This window comes from Heterodontus francisci, unplaced genomic scaffold (genome assembly GCF_036365525.1).
Source record: "Heterodontus francisci isolate sHetFra1 unplaced genomic scaffold, sHetFra1.hap1 HAP1_SCAFFOLD_526, whole genome shotgun sequence".
NCBI lineage: Eukaryota > Metazoa > Chordata > Chondrichthyes > Heterodontiformes > Heterodontidae > Heterodontus > Heterodontus francisci.
Genome location: NW_027141143.1, coordinates 316,525 through 338,153, shown reverse-complemented (window position 1 = coordinate 338,153; position 21,629 = coordinate 316,525). Strand labels below are relative to the sequence as shown.

Below are 21,629 nucleotides of genomic sequence, written 5' to 3'. Positions count from 1 at the left end.
CTCAGGATAGGAAAGGGCTCTGATGAGGAGCCACCATGTTGAATTGTGCCTTTCATATTGTCATGGAATGAGGTGATGATACTTAGTAGCTTTGGTGGACATCCGATCTTTTCTAGTAGTCTGAAGAGACCACGTCTGCTGACGAGGTCAAAGGCTTTGGTGAGATCAATGAAAGCAATGTAGAGGGGCATCTGCTGTTCACGGCATTTCTCCTGTATCTGACGAAGGGAGAACAGCATGTCAATAGTCGATCTCTCTGCACGAAAGCCACACTGTGCCTCAGGGTAGACGCGCTCGGCCAGCTTCTGGAGCCTGTTCAGAGCGACTCGAGCAAAGACTTTCCCCACTATGCTGAGCAGGGAGATTCCACGGTAGTTGTTGCAGTCACCGCGGTCACCTTTGTTTTTATAGAGGGTGATGATGTTGGCATCGCGCATGTCCTGGGGTACTGCTCCCTCGTCCCAGCACAGGCATAGCAGTTCATGTAGTGCTGAGAGTATAGCAGGCTTGGCACTCTTGATTATTTCAGGGGTAATGCTGTCCTTCCCAGGGGCTTTTCCGCTGGCTAGGGAATCAATGGCATCACTGAGTTCCGATTTGGTTGGCTGTATGTCCAGCTCATCCATGACTGGTAGAGGCTGGGCTGCATTGAGGGCAGTCTCAGTGACAGCATTCTCCCTGGAGTACAGTTCTAGGTAGTGCTCAACCCAGCGGTCCATCTGTTTGCGTTGGTCAGTGATTATGTCCCCCGATTTAGATTTGAGGGGGGTGATCTTCTTGATGGTTGGCCCAAGAGCTCTCTTCATGCCATCATACATTCCTCTGATGTTTCCGGTGTCTGAGGCCAGCTGAATATGACTGCATAGGTGTTGCCAGTAGTCGTTTGCGCAACGCCTAGCTGTTCTTTGTGCAGTACTTCTGGCTGCTTTAAGTGCTGCGGATGTTAAATCGCTGGGGGCTTTCTTGTAGTTCAAAAGTGCAATGCGCTTAGCGGCTATGACAGGTTCCAGCTCTTCATTATGAGATTGAAACCAGTCTGCATTTCTCTTCGCACTTTTGCCGTAGGTGGTCAAAGCTGACTCATAGATGGCGTCTCTGATGTGGGCCCACTTGGTCTCAGCATCCCCTGTGGGAGTGTTTTGAAGGGCTGTTACAAGTGAATTTAGAAATTTTTGTAACAGCTGTGGGTGAGAAATTCTGCTCGTGTTGATGCGCGGGTGGCCCTTCTGCTTGGAATGATGCAACTTCTTTGGTCTGAGTCTAACCTTGCTGCACACCAGGGAGTGGTCGGTGTCGCAGTCCGCACTGTGGAAGCTGCGTGTGATTTGAACACTGTTTAAGGCGGCTCGCCTTGTGACAATGAGGTCTAGCTGGTGCCAACGACGTGATCTTGGGTGCCTCCATGAAACCTGGTGACAGGGTTTAGTGTGAAAGAACGAGTTGGTGATGCAGAGGTTATGATAGGTACACAACTCAAGCAGTCTCTGCCCGTTGTTTGTAGTGTACATTAATGATTTATATGTGAATATAGGAGGTATGATCAGCAAATTCGCAGTTGACATGAAAATTGGTGGTGTCGTAAATAGTGAGGAGGAAAGCCTTAGATTACAGGACGATATAGATGGGCAGAGCAGTGGCAAATGGAATTTAATCCTGAGAAATGTGAGGTGATGCATTTTGGGAGGACTAACAAGGCAAGGGAATATACAATGGATGGGAGGACCCTAGGAAGTAATGAAGGTCAGAGGGGCCTTGGTGTACTTGTCCATAGATCACTGAAGGCAGCAGCACAGGTAGATAAGGTGGTTTGGAAGGCATATGGGATACTTGCCTTTATCAGCTGAGGCATAGAATATAAGAGCAGGGAGGTTATGGTGGAGCTTTTATAAAACGCGAGTTAGGCCACAGCTGGAGTACTGTGTACAGTTCAAGGCACCACACAATAGGAAGGATGTGATTGCACTGGAGAGGGTGCAGTGGAGATTCACCAGGATGTTGCCTGGGCTGGAGCATTTCAGGTATGAAGAGAGACTGAAAAGGCTGGGGTTGTTTTCGTTAGAGCAGAGAAGGCTGAAGGGGGATATGATTGAGGTATTCAAATTTATGAGGGGCATTGATAGGTTCGATAGGAAGAAACTTTTTCCCTTCGTGGAGGTGTCAATAACCAGGAGACATTGATTTTAAGGTAAGGGGCAGGAGGTTTAGAGAGGATTTGTGGGAAAAAACAAGTTTCACCCAGAGGGTGGTTGGAATCTGAAAAGCACTGCCTGAAGAGGTGGTAGAGGCCGGAACCCTCACAACATTTAACCATGTATTTAGATGAGCACTTGAAACACCATAGCATACAAGACTATGGGCCAAGTGCTGGAAAATGGGATTAGAATAGTTAGGTGCTTGATGGCCGGCACGGACACGATGGGCCGAAGGGCCTGTTTCTGTGCTGTATAACTCTCTGACTCTATTTACAGCACAGGAGGAGGCCATTCTGCCCATTGTATCTGTTGATCCCACTTTCCAGTTGTTCCGACCTCACAGATTGTCAATATGAAAAATGAGATATGAATCCCCAGACCACACTAATAAATTAGACAAGATTTCACATTTTCAGTCTTTTGTTCTAATAACTAAACTAAAAGAAATCCACAATTATCTAAATAGCACTTTGATTGTAAATTGTGGTGACAGCTATTTACAAAGATATTTTCTTTACTTATTCAACACTTGACTATCTCACACCACACTGATACATTACACAGTCCTTTTTGATGACAAAAGCCTTTGCAGTTACAAGTCCCAAATTCCTGCCAATGGTGGGGCTGCTCCGACCTCTGGAGTGCACATCCTGTGTAATGTGCCAACTCCAGATAACCATTTGTGTAGGAGGTATCATTGGGGGAGGTGGTGACATCGGGGTAATGTCACTGGAACATGGGTTCGATTCCCACCACGGCAGATGGTGACATTTAAATTCAATTAATAAATCTGCAATTAAAAAATCCATCTGGTTCATGAGATGGGAAATCTGTTGTCATTACCTGGTCTGGCCGACATGTGACTCCAGATCCACAGCAATGTGGCTGACTCTGAAATGCCCTCTGAAATGGCCGAGCGAGCCTCTCAGTTGTCAAGGGCAGTTTGGGATGGGCAATAAATACTGGCCGAGCCAGCAACACCCACATCACATGGATGAAGATAAAACAAGTTGCAGCAGCTCGAACTCCGGTTTTCGGAGCATGAACTGCAGCTGGTGTCACTGCGGTGCATCCATGAGGTGAGAGATTTGTGGATAGCACGTTTATAGATATGGTCACCCTGCAGCTTAAGAGTATGCAGGGAGAGAGGCAATGGGTGGCCAACTGACAGTCAAGAAGAAACAGGCAGGGAATGCAGGAGACCCCTGAGTGCATCTCACTCTCCAACCAGTATTCAGTTCTGAATACTGATGAAAGTGATGGTTCATCTAAGGAGTGCAGCCAGAGTCAAGGCCATGGCAGCACAGTTGGATCAGCTTCACAGAGGGTCACAAAGCTGACTGACTGAGCAATAGTGATAGGAGATTTGATAGGGGAATACACAGGCGTTTCTGCAGCCGCAGACGTGAATCCAGGCTGGTGTGTGGCCTCCCTCAGGACAATGTACAGCAGGGTGCATGCACAGTCATCCTGGGCCAGGAAGCAGGAGGAGAGAATGTTGTGAATTTCTATCCTGGACTGACAGTGATGGTTTTTGTAAACTCCTTTTACAGGGGCTGAGAAGCAGGGGATATGCAGATGGGGAATCTCGAGCCAAACATCACATCAAGATCTGACAGAGTCACTTGATACATCAGGACCTGAATATCATCGGCCTTTGAATGTGGAAGGAGAAAGGTTTGTCTGTTCTGTCTGTGGGAAAAGATTTCAGGTATCAGTGAGAGTGGAAAAGCACTGAGATACACAAAGCCCTGGTTAGACCACACCTGGAGTATTGTGTTCAGTTCTGGGCACCACACCTTCGGAAGGATATAATGGCCTTGGAGGGAGTGCAGTGTAGATTTACCTGAATGATACCTGGACTCCAAGGGTTAAATTACGAGGAGAGATTACACAAATGAATCAGAGTCATTACAGCACAGAAGGAGGACATTGAGCTTTTTGATTCCATCCCAGCTCTCTGTAGAACAATCCAGTCAGTCCCATTCACCCACTCTATCCCCGTAGTCCTGCAGGTTTATTTCCCTCAAGTGTCCATCTAATTTCCTTTTGTAATCATTGATCGTCTCCACTTCCACCACCCTCGTAGGCAGTGAGTTCCAGGTCATTACCACTCACTGTGTAAATAAACTGCTTCCTCACATCCCTCCTGTATCTCAAAACCTGAATCTGTGTCCACTAATCCTTGTATCATCAGCTAATGGGAACAGCTTTTCTTGGTCTGCCTTATCTAAACCTGTCATCATTTTCAACACCTCTATCAGATCTCCCCTCAATCTCCTTTGCTCCAAGGAGAACAACACCAGCTCCTCCAACCTAACCTTGTAGTTAAATTCTCTCATCTCAGGAACCATTCTGATAAATCTCTGCACCCTCTCAAGGACCTTCACATCCTTCCGAAAGTGTGGTGACCAGAACTGGATGCAATACTCTAGTTGTGGCCGAACCAGAGCTTTATAAATGTTCAGCATCACTTCCTTCCTTTTGTGTTCAATACCTCTATTTATGAGGCCCAAGATCCCATTTGCTTTGCCAGCTGTTCCCTCAACACATCCTTCCACTTTCAGTGATCTCTGCACATGAACCCTCAGGTCCCTCTATCCCTGTAAACTCTTTAGAACTGTACCATTAAGTGTATGTTGCCTCTCCCTATTCCTTCTGCCAGAATGATTCACCTCACTGTGAGGGTTGTAGTCCCTGGAATTCAGAAGATTAAGGGGTGATTTAATCAAAGTTTTCAAGATATTAATTGAAACTGATAGGGTAGAGAGAGAGAAACTCTTCTCCATCACCTGCAATACTCGGCAGCATCGTCTAAAACTTAGAGCCATAACTTTCATTAATCCACCCCTGGGCCCAGTGAACCTGAGCATTAATCCACCCAGGCTGAATGTACACAGAATTACAGCCCAGAAACAGGCCGTTCAGCCCCACTAGTCTGTGTTGCTGTTTATAATCCACATGAGCCTCCTCCCAATCTGATTACCTTGTCCCACTCTGTCCCCATATCCCTCTATTCCCTTTTCCCTCATAAATGTATTGAGCCTCCCCTTAAACACATCATTGTTATCACCTTCAACCACTCCACATGGCAGTGAGTTCCACATTCTCACCACTCTCTGAGTAGAGAAATTCCTCCTAAGTTCTCTATTTGACCTGTTAATGTCTGTATTATATTGCTGCCCCCTTGTTCTGACTGACTGATAATTTTAAAGACCTCTATCAGATCTCCTCCTAGTCTTCTCTTTTCCAGAGAAAGGATCCCCAGCCTGCTCAATCTTGCTGGATAGTAACATCCTCTCTGGTGACATCTTTGTAAATCTATTCTGCACTTTCTTCAGTCTTCAATATCCTTTTTTAATCTGGAGACCAGAACTGCTCACAGTCCTTCTTAGTGAGGTTCTCTATAAATTTAACATTCCCTCCCTGCTGTTACATTGTCTTCCTCTAGAAAAGAACATCAACTCTTTCTTTGCTCTCTTATCCACTTGTGTTGCTCCTTTTAGTGATTTATGTGACTCTGTTCCCAGATCTCTTTGCTCCTCTGCTCCATTTAATTTCTTACATTCTAACCAATAACTGGCCTCCTTATTCCTCCTCCCACAATGAACCAGTTCACATTTCACTATGTTGAATTTCATTTCCCATTTATCTGTCCAGTCTGCCAGCCTGTTTCTGTCTTCCTGGATTTCAATGCACTCCTCCTCATTATTAGTTCTATCATCCAGTTTGGTGTCAACTACAAGTTATGAAAACATCCCTCTAATTCCTGAGTCCAAATGTAGGTGAAGAACAGAATTCCCAGTGTACTTCACACTATAGTTGATGTCCCGGGCACTCGGGTTTCTGTATAATTTATTTAATAATTTTCTCCATTGTCTCTCTGACCCTGATCTCAATGGGATGACACAAAATCATCCATTCAATATTTGGAGCTTTCAGTGCAGGATTCATTACCCAGGACTCCCGTGATAAGGGTCAGTCCCTTTTCAATGACCACAGGGGCTGAGTGCATTGGCGTGGGATCGAACTGTGCACTGAGCATGTCCAGCGTAGGTAATGGAGATGGACTGAGATGGACCAGGTGGCTCGGGAGGTGAGAGGAGATGTGGGGACAGGGGAGGAATTGGAGCCTTGGGTGGACTGGTCGGCCAAGAGGCCCCGTGTTTACCTCATGGTGACAGGTCCGGGGGAGAGGGGTCACTGGCCGCTATCTTGGACAGGGCGGGGTCAGGGTGCAAGCACAGCCATCTTGGTGAGGGCACAGAGAGCAAACAGGACCTGACAAATTCTGTTTCCAACTGGGTCCGAGTGCCCAGGAGATGGGGCATCCTGGACAATAGGGTTTTAAGCAGCTTCACCCACTCTCAGGCTGCATGTGATGTTTGCAGCCTTGAAGAGTCCATGGGCCATGTATATATTCAGTGTGAGAGGTTACAGCCCCTGTATCATTACCTGAATGGGCTGCTCCTCAACTTAGAATCCTGGAAATTTACAGTACGGAAGGAGGCCATTCGGCCCAGCGTGCCCTCGCTGGCTGAGCCATCCAGCCTAATCCTTCTTTCCAGCTGTTGGTCCATCGTGTTATGATCCTGTATTTTTTTTCCAGGAAGAATGCAGTGTGCCTTTAAGGCTGGAAAAGGAACAGTACTGCTTTAAGGCAACAAGCTCCAGAGACTGAGTCAAAGAATGTATTCTCGTTGCCCCAGGATACAGCCACTCAGAGTCTGAAGATCGAGAGGTACATTGTTTCCAATTGACATTTGAAACTGGTTGAAAAACTAGCATTTGAGACACCGTTAACAGAGACAGACACAGATGATCATCCAGCATATACTGAAGGAAAAGAGAGCTCTCTCTTGGTTTATTTAGACCCTAATTATTATACTCTCAAAATTTTTTTTATATCAAGTCAGATTAATTTCATAAAAGAAGATAACCAATTCCTTTAACTACTGAACTGTAATTGTTGAAATTTATCGCTGGAGAAGAACAGCATCAATTCAACTGCTGAACTAGACTATGAACTGCTCTACTGTTTTATTTTCTCCCCCCACCACCTCCCCCCCCACCCCCAATCAGACGGCTGTAAGGACTTCAAGCAACCTTGGACTATTCCACTTAGGAAGATTTCACTTCAGCAGGAGCGTAAATATGCAAAGACACTATTTTTTCTGTTTAAAATGTTTATATGTTAGTAGTGTTTAAGAAGTTAGTTTTTCGAATTAAACACTTAATTCGTTGATCTAAAGACACCTGGTTTGGTTTGCCTTATTCGGGGGTTAATAGATGGTACAATTTGGCTGGATCTTTCCTTAATTTGGAATGTTTAAAATGTCAGGCGATCTGTGAGGGACAGGACTGAATCAACAGTGTGTTTCTCCCACCACTATCAAAACTGTATATTTTGATTGGGGGGCTTTGACTTGAGCGGTTGGTCGTAATAATACACTTGTAGGTTAGGGCACTAATTGTTTTGAAGGTTTCTGCCTCTACCACCCTCCCAGGCAGTGAGTTGTAGATCCCCACTGCCCTCTGGTTGAAAACATTTCCCCTCAAATCCCTTTTAAATTTCCTACCTCTTACCATAAATCGATGCCCCTGGTTATGGGCCCCTCAACCAAGGGGAATAGGTCCTTCCTAACCACTCTATTTCGACCCATCATCATTTTCTACACTTCAATTCAGTCTCCCCTCAGCCTCCTCTGTTCCAAAAAAAACAACCCTCACCTATCCAATATTTCCTCAGAACGAAAATTCTCCAATCCAGACAACATCCTCGTAAATCTCTTCTGTACCCTCTCTAATATAGCCACATCTTTCCTACAGTGCAGTGACCAGAACTGTACACAGTCCTCCAGCTGTGTTCTAACCAGTGGTTTATACATTTCCAGAGTAACCTCCATGCTCTTATGTTCTCTGCCTTGGCCAATAAAGGCAAGTATCCCTTCCGCCTTATCTACCTGCCCAGCCATATTCAGGGATCTATGAACATGCACTCCAAGTTCCCTCTGTTCCTCTATACTTCTCAATATCCTACCATTTATTGTGTATTCCCTTGCCTTGTTGGCTGTCTCCAAATACATTACCTCACACTTGTCCGGATTGAATTCCATTTGTCACTATTCTGCCCATCTGACCAGTCCATTGATATCTTCCTGCAGTTTACAGCTTTCTTCTTCATTATCAACTACATGGTCAGTTTTTGTATCATCTGCAAAGTTTTTAATCAAACCCCCTACATTCAAGTCCAAACCATTGATATATAGAACAAAAAGCAAAGGACCCAGTACTGATCCCTGCAGAACCTCACTGAAAACAGCCTTCCAGTCACACAAACACTCATCAACCATTACCCTTTGCTTCCTGCCTCTGAGTCAATTTTGGCTCTAACTTGCTGCTTTGCTTTTATTTTCATGACCAGTCTGCCTAGTGTGACCTTATCAATGGCCTTGGTTACAGTTTAACCCCATTCTCCTAATCTCTGGCCACTCGGTGTGGAGGTGGGGTGGGGAGGTTGGAGGATCTTTTCTGGGACCTGCTCTTGGGCCTGGTTAAAAGTCCACCCACACCCACAGCCCTTTCGATCACATGCCCTTCCAAAACCCCCAGTCCCCCCAATGCCCTCCTCTCCCTCACCTCATCCACCCCAAACCCACCCAGGTTTGTATATTTGAACACTCAGTTCTCACCTTCTCCATCTCTCTCTCGCTCAGGCTGAGAAACAATGTGTAGGTCCAGGATGTACAGGGACCATGTTGGGAGTGGGGGTGTCACTTTAGCTGCTGCCCTGTCTTCCGTGGTCTTGTCTGTGCCAGGGTGGCCTTCTGCAACCGGTGGACACCTCAGGATACGGAGTGTCTCGTGGACACTGGGAGCAATGTTCTGGTTCAGTTGGGAAGGTTCCCTTTGCTTCTGTTACAATTTGTTGCTTAATTTGGCTTCTTTTAGTTTGAATGGACCACATGTTTGGGGGAAACAAGAGAGGAAAGAATGTTCCATAGAAACTAGAACTGTCTATTCTGAATTTCTACCCTGGACTGACAATGCTGACTTTTGTAAACTCCTTTTACAGGGTATTAGAATGGGAGTATTTATTGACGGGAAATTCAAACCAAGCATCACATCAAGATCTGACAGAAACACTCGATTCATCAGGACCTGAATATCATCGGACTGAGAATGTGGAAGGAGAAATGTTTGTCTGTTCTGCCTGTGGGAAAAGATTTCAAACATCAGTGTGACTGGAAAAGCACCGAGACACACACACCCGAGTGAGAGTGTTCCAGTGACTGACTGTGGAAAGAGCTTTAACCAGTTACACAGCCTGAGAAAACATCACACCATTCACAGCGGGGAGAAACTGTACACGTGTTCTGTGTGTGAACGAGGCTTCAACTGATCATCCAACCTGGAGAGACACAAGGACACCCTCACCATGGAGAAACCGTGGAAATGTGGGGACTGTGGGAAGGGATTCGGTTCTCCATCAAAGCTGAATATTCATTAACTCAGTCACACTGGGGAGAGGCCGTTCACCTGCTCAGTGTGTGGGAAGGGATTCACTCAGTTATCACACCTGCTGACACAGCAGAGAGTTCACAAGGGTAGGTTGGAGAAGTTGGGGTTGTTCTCCTTGGAGCAAAGGAGATTGAGGGAAAATTTCATAGAAATAAACTTGCAGGGCTTTGGGCTGATGTGGGACTGGGTGGATTGCTCCCTGGAGAGCTGACATGGAATTGATGGGCCAAATGGCCTTGTTCTGTGCTGTAAATGATGCTGTGTCTCTGTGACTGTGTTTTGAGACAGGATATCCCAGCTCTCCACCCTGGGATTCTCAGTATGAACAGGATTCGGAGTGGGGAAGACTCACTAACCATGGTTTACTGTAAATGTTAAAGTTAATATCAAAATTAAAGGAATGGAATTGCACAAAGATGGGTGGCAGGTCAGAATGTTGGACAGAATATAGAAAAACAGTAAAGAATGACTAAAAGATTGATAAGGAGTGCAGATTGTAAACAGAGTCTGGAGGTATGTGTTTGCTGAGTGGTGAGTTCAGTGAAGGAGAGGAGGTGCTCCTTTTTTTTCTACTTTTTCAGTCCTCCAGTATTTGGTTCTTGTTTCTGTGCAGTGGAAGGAGCTGGTTGGTGAGTAACTGGTCAAATATTCTCCTTCTAAATAGTCGGTTAAGTTAAGGTCTGGCACGGCAGCTTGGCTGAGTACAAAGCACAGCTTGTGACATGTGGGATGTCGTGGACGCACCATGTGTCCTAGACAAACACATCTGCAGGAAGTGTCACCGGCTGCACAAGCTTGAGCTCTAGGGTTTGGATCTCGAGCAGTGGCTGGAGTCACTGTGCAGAGAACGACATGGATAGCAGGTTTAGGGAGGTGATCACACCACAGGTTAGAAGCATGAAAGAGGAAAAGGAATGGGTAACCGACAGACAGTCTAAGAGAACCAGGCAGGTAGTGCAGGAGTCCCCTGATATGATCTCACTTGATAATCGGCTTTCCATTTTGGATACTGGTGAGGGTGATGGTTCCTCAGAGGAGTGCAGACAGAGCCATGTTTTTGGCACCACAGGTGGCTCAGCTGCACAAGAGGGGAGGAGGAAGAGTGGAAGAGCAGTCGTGATGGGGCATTCATTAGTCAGGGGAACACAGAAGTCTTTCTGCAGCCGTAGGTTGGACTCCAGGGTGGTGTGTTGCCTCCCTGGTGCCAGGATCAAGGATGTCACGGAACGGCTACAGGACATTTATCTGGGGGAAGGTCAACAGCCAGAGGTCGTGGTCCACGTTGGCACCATTAACATAGATGGAAAGGGTAAATGAGGTCCTGACAACAAATTTTAGGGAACTAGGAAGGAGATTAAAAAAGCAGGGCCTCAAAAGCAGTTATCTCAGGATTACTCCTACTCCCATGTGCAAGTGAGCATGGGAATACAAGAATTGACCGATTGAACAGGTGGTTGGAGAACTGGTGTGGGAGGGACGACATCAGATTTCTGACGCACTGGGACTCGTGCAGGGGCAGGTGGGACCCGTACAAGATGGACGGGTTGCTTCTTAGCAGGACTGGGACTAATATCCTCACAGGGAGATTACTCGTGCTGTTGGGGCGGGTTTAAACTAGATTGGTAAGGGGATGGAAACCTGAGAGGGAGTTCCAATTGGAGGGAAGCAAAACTGGTAACTTGTCAGGGGTATGGCAACCAGGGAAAATATCAGACAGAACACCAAGGTGCACAGAATACTGGGGGAGATAGATAGCACTTGAGTGGGAATAGCAAGTTCTCAGGTGGGATCAGAGTCAGGGAGAAAGTAATAAAGTCTAAATCAGGGTTAATGTGTATGTATGTGAATGCACAGAGTGTGGTTAATAAGATTGGTGAGGTCCACGTGCAGATTGCCATGTGCAAATATGATCTTGTGGCGAGAACAGAGACATGACTCAAAGAAGGGCAGGACTGGGTGTTAAATATTCCTGGATACAAGGTGTTCAGGAAAGGGAAAGGGGTGGCGGAGTATTGATTAATGAGAACATTGCTGTGTTGGAGAAAAAGGATGTCCCATTGGTGTCCAGAACAGAATCAATTTGGCTAGAACGAAGGAACAAAAAAGGTGCATTTACATTGCTCAGTGTTGTCTATAGGCCACCAGCTAGTGGGAAGAACGTGGAGGAAAAATAATGCAAGGAAATTACAGAGAGGTGCAAAAATTATAGGGTAGTTATAATGGGGGACTTTAATTATTCAAACATATAGTGGGATAGTAGTAGTGTAAAGGGCAGTGAGGGACAAGTGTTCCTCGAGTTGTTCAGGAAAATTTTACACAGCAGTGTGTTGCTCGTCTAATGAGAAAGGAGGCATTCCTCGACCTGGTTCTTGAGAATGAGGTGGTCCAAGTGGATCAAGTATCAGTAGGGGAGATTGATCATTGTATCAACAGAGAACAGCACAGGAACAGGCCATTCAGCCCTCCAAGCCTGCGCCGATCTTGATGCCTGCCTAAACTAAAACCTTCTGCACTTCCGGGGCCCATATCCCTCTATTCCCGAAAATAAAAGCAAAATACTGTGGATGCTGGAAATCTGAAATAAAAACAAGAAATGCTGGAACAGCTCAGCAGGTCTGGCAGCATCTGTGAAAAGAGAAGCAGAGTTAACGTTTCGGGTCAGTGACCCTAAGGTTCCGAAGAAGGGTCACTGACCCGAAATGTTCACTCTGCTTCTCCTTTCACAGGTGCTGCCAGACCTGCTGAGTGGTTGCAGCATTTCTTGTTTTTATTCCCTCTATTCCCTTCCTATTCATATATTTGTCAAGATTAAAGAAGGTAACAGACAATCTCATAATTACTCATTTCCAGCCACCCTGACATCCACTCCCTGAGATTGTATTTTAATTCTTTCATTGGATGTGGGCATCGCTGGCAAGGCCAGCCTTTGCTGCCCATCCCTAATTGCCCCTAACAACTGAGTGGCTTGCTAGGCCATTTCAGAGGGCAGTTAAGAGCCAACCACATTGCTGTGGGTCTGGAGTCACATGTATTCCAGACCTGGTAAGGACATTAGTGAACCAGATGGGTTTTTACGACAATCGATGATAGTTTCGCGGCACTATTTCTGCGACTAGATATCTTAATTCCAGATTTTTTCTATTAATTAATTGAACTTATTAATTAATTGAATTCAAATGCCACCAGCTGCCGTGGTGGAATTTGAACCTGTCTCCCCAGGGCATTGGCCTGGGCCACTGGATTACTTGTTCAGTGACATTTTCACCATGCCATTGTTTTGCCTCAGAAGGCATAAGATTTAGGCTGACTATTGAAAAGGACAAAGAACAATCCAGAGAAACAGTAATTAACTGGGGGAAAGACAACTTCAATGGCGTAAGAATGGAGCTGGCTGAATAAGTGAGATTCAAAAGTTGCCAGGAAACCTGATAGCTGAACAATGCGTTACCTTCAAAAAAAAATACAGTTCGGGCACAGTTAACATATGTTACCTCGAAGTGGAAACGTAAGGCAAATAAATCCAGAGCTCCCAGGATTATAAAAGAGGTCGAGATTACGATCAAGAAAAAGTGTGCTGTTTTCCTTGGAGAGAAGGCTGAGAGGTGATTTGGTCGAGGTATTCAAAATCATGAGGGGTCTGGACAGAGAATCATACCTGACAGACAATGTCCCAGACACTGCCATCACCATCCCTAGGTGTCCCACCAGCAGGACAGACCCAGCAGAGGTGACGGCACAGTGTTATACAGTCAGGAGGGAGTTGCCCGAGACGTCCTCAACATGGGCTCCGGACCCCATGATGTCTCATGGCATCAGGTCAAAGAGAGTAGATGGAGAGAAACTGTTCCCACTGGTGAAAGGATCGAGGACGAGAGGGAACAGATTTAAAGTAATTGGGAAGAGAAACAAAAATAACATGAGGAAAAACTTTTCCACCCAGCGAGTGGTTAATGTGTGGAATGCACTGTCTGAGAGTGTGGTGGAGGCAGGTTTAATTGAAACATTTCAAAGGGAATGAGACAGTTTTATGAAAAGGAACTAATGGAGCTGCGGGCTGACAGGTCCCGGATGCTGATGGATTCATCCTCGGGCTTTCAAAGAGAAGCAAATGAGGGAGGAACTGCGCAGAATCTGTCCTCCTGTCCCGCCCCCTTTTCCAATTGGTCCGGAGCTGCTGTTAATCACCCAGACATTGTGAGGTCAGAGATTAAGTCCCGGGTGCGCAGGCGCATTGCAGACCAGTGTTTGAAGCCAGAGGGTGAAGGCGCCGGAGAGACGTTTCTGCAGCCGGTAAGTGGCGGCTGGTGGGCGGGGAGGCTTCAGAAACACCCGGTGTAGGCCTCAACACCCCCAATAACAAACTCCCGGTCCTGTGTTTGCACCGAGCGGGCGGCAGCTGCGGGAAACTGAGCTCAGTTATAAAGGGGCCTGGGGGAGGGAGGAACCATTTGGGACACAGCACAGGGCAGGAGGTCCCCCCTCCCCCACTCCCTGGTTCCACAAAGACTCCCCTTGGACTGGGCCACACCTGGGCAGGGCTGGCTCAAGGTGCAGGAAGCTGATAGGCTGAGCTGTGGACTGGGAGGAGTGGGGGGTTTGACTGACAGGCCTGGGGAGGGGGATATCAGGGCAGGTACACACACTGCACCCCCTTTTCCTCCTGGGATCTTTTACTGGAGTTGTGTTGCTGAGTGTTTCTAAACTCTGTCTCCCTATCCCGGTAATGTCGGTGGATTGTAGGTTGCTGTGAATGTTGGACTATATTGTCTCTCCTCATTCTTCCTCCTTCTCCCACTCCGAGTTCCAGGCTGCAGGCACCAGCTGTTTGATGTGCCTGAAACATTAAATATGTTTCTCTCTTCACAGAGACCTGCTGAGTATTTCCAGCATTTTCTCCTTTTCTCTCAGATTTCCAGCATCTGCAGGACTTTGCTTTTGTTTTATTGCACGAGTTGCTCACAGAATCAAAGGCAGTGAAGGTGCTCGAGCTGGACGGAAGCAGTCGTGTCAGATCCTCAGTGGGTGAGAAATCGCCGAGTGCAGGGGAGGAATGAAGCTGGTGGATGTGCAGGGAGGCTTCAGAAATATCCGGTGTTGGCCTCCACACCCCCAGTAAGTAGCTCCCAGTCCCGCGTTCCAAGGAGAACAATCCCAGCTTCTCCTTGTAGCTAAATTCCCTCATCCCTGGAACCATTCTGGTAAATCTCTTCGACACCCTCTCAAGGACCTTCCCATCCTTCCTAAAGTGTGGTGATCAGAACTGGATGAACCAGAGTTTTATAAAAGTTCCCCTTAACTTCCCTGCTTTTGCACTCAATACCTCTATTTATCAAGCCCAAAATTCCATATTATTTGCTAACTGTTCTCAATATGTCCTGCCACCTTCAATGATCTATACATATAAACCCCCAGGTCCCTCTGTCCCTGCACGCTCTTTAGATCTGTGCCATTAAGCATTTATTGCCTCTCTCTATCCCTTCTGACAACCTGGAAATTTTCAGGATGTTAGAACTGATAGTATAGATCAGGAGTGTCCAGCCTTTATGCATTAGGGGCAACATTCTAAATGTTGTCCTACATAGGGGGCTGGAGGTGAACAACTTTCGGAAAGGTAAAGGTATTAGAAATTTATTTTACTGTTACTCAAAATAACAATAATGTGCATTTTTGTGAATAAGCTTTAAATGAGGAAACTGATGTATTAACTTACTTTCCCAACTCTATGTTGAACACTGATTTAGTGAGTTACCTGGCATGGTTTTTGCTTGCAGTAGCAGACATTGTCTGCCTGCACACTTGATGTAGCGATGCAGAGAATTCCAGATAGATTCCATTTGTGAGGAGAGATCTTGATCTCGCACTCTCCCTGTCTCCTGCTCTCTCTATTTTATTTAGAGATACAGCACTGAAACGGGCCCTTTGGCCCACCGAGTCTGTGCCAAGCAACAACCACCCATTGACACTAACCCTACAGTAACCCCATATTCCCTACCACCGACCTACACCAGCGGCAATTTACAATGGCCAACTTACCTATCAACCTGCAAGTCTTTGGCTGTGGGCGGAAACCGGAGCACCCAGCGAAAACCCACGCGGTCACAGGGAGAACTTGCAAACTCTGCAAAGGCAGTACCCAGAATCGAAGCCAGGACCCTGGAGCTGTGAGGCTGCAGTTCTAACCACTGCGTCTCTTTCTCGCTCTCTCTCTCTCTCTCCCCCCCGCGCTCTCTCTCTCTTCCCCATATCCCCGCGCTTTCTCTCTCTCTCCCTCTCCCGCTCTCTCTCCCTCTCCCGCTCTCTCTCCCTCTCCCGCTCTCTCTCCCTCTCTCTCTCCCTCTCCCGCTCTCTCTCCCTCTCCCGCGCTCTCTCCCTCTCCCTCTCCCGCGCTCTCTCCCTCTCCCTCTCCCGCTCTCTCTCCCTCTCCCTCTCCCGCTCTCTCTCTCTCTCCCTCTCCCGCTCTCTCTCCCTCTCCCTCTCCCGCTCTCTCTCCCTCTCCCGCTCTCTCTCCCTCTCCCTCTCCCGCTCTCTCTCCCTCTCCCGCTCTCTCTCCCTCTCCCTCTCCCGCTCTCTCTCCCTCTCCCTCTCCCGCTCTCTCTCCCTCTCCCTCTCCCGCTCTCTCTCCCTCTCCCTCTCCCGCTCTCTCTCCCTCTCCCTCTCCCGCTCTCTCTCCCTCTCCCTCTCCCGCTCTCTCTCCCTCTCCCTCTCCCGCTCTCTCTCCCTCTCCCTCTCCCGCTCTCTCTCCCTCTCCCTCTCCCGCTCTCTCTCCCTCTCCCTCTCCCGCTCTCTCTCCCTCTCCCTCTCCCGCTCTCTCTCCCTCTCCCTCTCCCTCTCCCGCTCTCTCTCCCTCTCCCTCTCCCGCTCTCTCTCCCTCTCCCTCTCCCGCTCTCTCTCCCTCTCCCGCTCTCTCTCCCTCTCCCGCTCTCTCTCCCTCTCCCGCTCTCTCTCCCTCTCCCGCTCTCTCTCCCTCTCCCGCTCTCTCTCCCTCTCCCGCTCTCTCTCCCTCTCCCGCTCTCTCTCCCTCTCCCGCTCTCTCTCCCTCTCCCGCTCTCTCTCCCTCTCCCGCTCTCTCTCCCGCTCCCTCTGCCGCTCCCTCTCCCTCCCCCGCTCCCTCTCCCTCCCCCGCTCCCTCTCCCTCCCCCGCTCCCTCTCCCTCCCCCGCTCCCTCTCCCTCCCCCGCTCCCTCTCCCTCCCCCGCTCCCTCTCCCTCCCCCGCTCCCTCTCCCTCCCCCGCTCCCTCTCCCTCCCCCGCTCCCTCTCCCTCCCCCGCTCCCTCTCCCTCCCCCGCTCCCTCTCCCTCCCCCGCTCCCTCTCCCTCCCCCGCTCCCTCTCCCTCCCCCGCTCCCTCTCCCTCCCCCGCTCCCTCTCCCTCCCCCGCTCCCTCTCCCTCCCCCGCTCCCTCTCCCTCCCCCGCTCCCTCCCCCGCTCCCTCTCCCTCTCCCTCTGCCGCTCCCTCTCCCTCCCCCGCTCCCTCTCCCTCCCCCGCTCCCTCTCCCTCCCCCGCTCCCTCTCCCTCCCCCGCCCCCTCTCCCTCCCCCGCCCTCTCTCCCTGTCCCTCCCTCCCCCGCTCTCTCTCTCGCTCCATGTCTGCCGGCCTCTGTCTCTCTGCTCTGCTCCCAGGGCCCTGGCACCCTGCTCCCAGGGCCCGGTCACCCCGGCAGCCTGCTCCCAGGGCCTGGTTACCACTGCACCTTGCTGCTGGGCCTGCACCTCCTTAGATGGTGATGAAGAGCCTGAGGCCCAGGCTGAGTACATACGCAGGCAGAGCCAGTGCTTGGCCTGGGTCCTGAGCTCACGTCCAGGAAGGCTGCACTGGATATGGAGTTTGGGCGGGAAGCGCCAGCAGAGAAGCAGCTCAGCCCGCGCACCGCCATCTCACTAAAGGAGCCAAAATGTCAGGTACGGAAGCTTGTCTGTCATCTTGGGAAAGGAGGACATGTGCAGTGACGTGTCTCCGCCATGTTGGTAAAGGAGCTGTAACCATTGTCAGGTGCGATGGATACCATTGACAGGCTGGATTCTGGCCCATGGGCTGGATGTTCTGGAGTGTCGAACTAGGAGGCGTAGAGTAAAAGTTAGAGCCAGACCTTTCAGGAGTGAAGTTAGGAAACATTTCTACACACAAAAGGTGGTAGAAATTTTTAACTCTCTTCCACAAACAGCAGTTGATGCGAGATCAATGTTAATGTTAAATCTGACATTGATAGATCTTTGTTAACCAAAGGTATTCATGGAAATGGGACAAAGTCGGGTATATAGAGTTAGATCACAGATCAACCATGATCTCATTTTCTGGTGGAACAGGCTCGAGGGGCTAAATGGCCAACTCCTAGAATCATAGAAATTTACAGCACAGAAGGAGGCCATTCAACCCTTTGTGCTTGTGCTGGCCCTTTGAAAGAGCAGTTGTGCTTAGTCCCACACACCCACTTGGTGTTTGTAAGCCTGTAAGTTCCTCATTCTCAAATACCTGTCAACTCCCTTTTAAAATGACTGATAGAATCAGGTTCAACCACCTTTTTCAGGTGGAGCGTTCCAGATCCTGACAACTGTCTGTTGTTACAGAAACTGCTGAACTCAATGTTGAGTCCGGAAGGTTGTCAAGTCCTGTTCCTCGAGCTCCCATTGAGCTTCATTGGAACAGGGCAGGAGGCCGAGGACAGAGAGGTCAGAATGGGAGTGGGACGGAGAATTAAAATGGGAAGTGACTGGAAACCCAGGAACATGCTTTCAGACTCAATGGAGATGTTTCTCAAAGAGATCACCCTATCTGTGTTTGCTCTTCCCAATGTAGAACAGATCTCATTGTGAGCAGTGAATATAATATACAAAATTGCCAAAAGTACAAGTAAATCACTGTTTGGTTTCATCCCACAAAACCCTGAGAATAGCCCAAAGGGAGCTACTTTATTTGAAGAGTAAAAGTTACAAAGTAAAGCAAACCAATTGCTGGAATATTAAACTCCACCCCAGCTATAAAGAATATTAACACAGCAGATATAAACCCCACTGTCAGAATGAATATGGTTCAGTCCTGGATGTGATTAACAGCAGCAATAATTACAGAATGCAACAGCTACAGTCACTTGTGAACTCACTGGTGTCTCAGCATTTTGGATATCGATTAAATTCCTTCCCACAGACGGAGCAGGTGAACGGCCTCTCGTTATATTAAGATAATATAATACTATCTTTAATATCATCTAATAAGATATTCTTTCTTACAGTTCAGTGGGATGTAAACAGTAACCCCAGCACCTTCAGGAGAGATGGTGCGAAAGCCCCTGTGTGCAGAGTGAGCATCAAATCAATGTGTGTAAATCCTCTCCTAATCCCCTGTAAAAGGAGGTAATAAAAGTCATCACTGTCAGTACAGGATAGAAATTCAGAACAGACAATTCGAGATCCTATGGAACATTTTATTCCTCTCTTGTTTCCCCAAAGCTGTAAATCGCAGTCCCACACACTCTCCCTCCTCCCTGTGCTGAAATCCAAACCCATGACACCATCTGCACCATTTCTTTCCTCCTCTGCCAGTTTTCTCCCTCCCTCTACTGTGGCTGGGTTCAGTTCTCCAGCCCCTGTGTGCAGAGTGAGAATAAAATTAATGAGTCAATGATTTTCTGTCCTGGTCACTGGGACCTTGAAGCCCCGCCCACTCTCTGTTCTGGTCCCACAAATTACCAGATTCATTCAGCTCAATTTCACAACTTGTCTTTGTGTTTTTGTGGGTTCTCTCTCACTCCCTTTTTCCTGTTGTAACTTCATGTTACAGGATATTAGAAAGGGAGGATTTGCGGAAGGAAACTCAAACATCACCTCAAGATGTGACAGTCACTCGATTCATCAGGATCTGAATATCATCGGCCTTTGATCATGGAAGCAAAACGTGTGGAGAAACCGTACACGTGTTCTGTGTGTGGACGAGGCTTCAGCCGATCAGCTGGCCTGTCGGTACACAAGTGTAGTCAGACTGGGGAGAAGCTGTGGAAATGTGGGGACCGTGAGAAAGAATTAAATTACACGTCTGAGCTGGAAACTCATCGACACAGTCAAACTGAGAAGAGGCCGTTCATCTGCACTGAGTGTGGGAAGGGATTCACTCATTCATCCTCCCTACTCGCCCACCAGCGAGTTCATACTGGGGAGAGGCCATTTACCTGCACTGAGTGTGGGAAGGGATTCATTCATTCATCTTCCCTACTCACACACAAGCGAGTTCACACTGGGGAGACGCCATTTACCTGCACTGAGTGTGGTAAGGGATTCATTCGTTCATCTGCCCTACTAAAACACCAGCGAGTTCACACTGGGGAGAGGCCGTTCACCTGCACTGAGTGTGGGAAGAGATTCACTCAGTTATCAATCCTGCTGACACACCAGCGAATTCACACTGGGGAGAGGCCATTCACCTGCTCTGATTGTGGGGAGGGTTTTACTCATTCATCCACCCTGCTGATGCACCAGCGAGTTCACACTGGGGAGAGGCCGTTCACCTGCACTGAGTGTGGGAAGGGATTTACTCAGTCATCCACCCTGCTGATGCACCAGCGAGTTCACACTGGGGAGAGGCCGTTCACCTGCACAGAATGTGGGAAGGGATTCACTCAGTTATCAATCCTGCTGACACACCAGCGAATTCACACTGGGGAGAGGCCGTTCACCTGTACTGAGTGTGGGAAGGGATTCATTCATTCATCCGCCCTACTCACACACGAGCGAGTTCACACTGGGGAGAGGCCATTTACCTGCACTGAATGTGGTAAGGGATTCATTCATTCATCCGCCCTACTGATGCACCAGCGAGTTCACACTGGGGAGAGGCCATTCACCTGCTCTGAGTGTGGGAAGAGATTCTCTCTGTCATGGAACCTGCTGGCACATCAACGAATTCACACTGGGGAGAGGCCATTCACCTGCTCTGATTGTGGGGAGGGTTTTACTCATTCATCCACCCTGCTGGTACACCAGCGAGTTCACACTGGGGAGAGGCCATTCACCTGCTCTGAGTGTGGGAAGGGATTCACTACTTCATCCAAGCTGGTGAAACACCAGCGAGTTCACACTGGTGAGAGGCCATTCACCTGCTCTGAGTGTGGGAAGGGATTTGCTAATTCATCCGCTCGGCTGAGGCACCAGCGAGTTCACACTGGGGAGAGGCCATTCACCTGCTCCGTGTGTCGGAAGAGATTTACTCAGTCATCCCACCTGGTGACACACCAGCGAGTTCACAGATAATTACAGGGGTTGGATTCTGCTGTTGCTGCTGTTCATCATATCCAGACTGAACCATGTTCATTCTGACAGTTGGGGTTTATTTCTGATGTCAGTTGCTCCTCTTGGACTGAGCGTCTGCCCCACAGCATCTCTCATTCATGTGTGAATAGACCATCATGTCTTCAAACCTCATTTTCAATTTAAATCCACTCAGTCAATGTACTGAACAAAAGATGAACAATAAACAGATCACAGGCCAATCCTGTAACTCTATATTGACAGGAGAAAGTCTGTTCTTCAGCTCAAAAATGAGGCTGTTTAAGCTCTGTGTTTCTGAGCACTCGTAGACTGGAGCTGTTGGATAGACAGGCTGTTCACAACTGTTAACATGTCAGATAGTGAAGGAATTGCTCTTCAAGTAAACTCACCAATTTATAAGCTCAGACTCCGGTCCCTGCTGTAATTAATACTCAGCATCCATTAGTGTTGATTTACAGTCGATCACTGAGTCGTCTGGTTAATCTTTGTTACTTGTTTTGTGAAATACTCTCCCTATTAGTGCTGAACTGCTGGATAACTCTGATTACATTTAAATGTGTTTATCCATGTTTATAAAGTGTCTGTGTGTCCAGATTTAACTAAGTTGTGATTTGTAACCAGTAAATGATGTTTCGGGTATGACTTGTCATCTGGTATCTTGGT

At 48.1% G+C, this 21,629-nt stretch overlaps 1 protein-coding gene and 1 long non-coding RNA gene across 8 annotated transcripts in view; both read left to right on the top strand.

The window, feature by feature from the left end:
• LOC137362243 (uncharacterized) overlaps positions 1 to 21,629 on the top strand; it is a 199,592-nt gene that overhangs the window by 9,090 nt on the left and 168,873 nt on the right. The window contains exons 2-4 of one of the 2 annotated variants that reach the window (XR_010972451.1): positions 3,746 to 3,869; positions 6,802 to 7,340; positions 9,268 to 9,848. This is a non-coding gene — a long non-coding RNA (uncharacterized lncRNA). Of the gene's footprint in view, positions 1 to 3,745; positions 3,870 to 6,801; positions 7,341 to 9,267; positions 9,849 to 21,629 lie in introns of those variants that run through there. The other variant, XR_010972452.1, reaches the window with a different exon arrangement.
• Positions 13,937 to 21,598, top strand: LOC137362239 (zinc finger protein 229-like). 6 transcript variants are annotated; one of them, XM_068026680.1, is made up of 4 exons: positions 13,962 to 14,003; positions 14,622 to 14,735; positions 18,938 to 19,005; positions 19,486 to 21,598. In XM_068026680.1, exon 4 carries the CDS (start codon positions 19,587 to 19,589, stop codon positions 20,946 to 20,948), a length of 1,362 nt encoding a protein of 453 aa, XP_067882781.1. In that variant the 5' UTR covers positions 13,962 to 14,003; positions 14,622 to 14,735; positions 18,938 to 19,005; positions 19,486 to 19,586; the 3' UTR covers positions 20,949 to 21,598. The 6 variants fall into 6 exon arrangements, with proteins under 6 accessions (XP_067882786.1, XP_067882784.1, XP_067882781.1 ...); XM_068026681.1 differs by having other exon boundaries at positions 14,622 to 14,825; XM_068026683.1 differs by lacking the exon at positions 14,622 to 14,735 and having other exon boundaries at positions 13,952 to 14,003.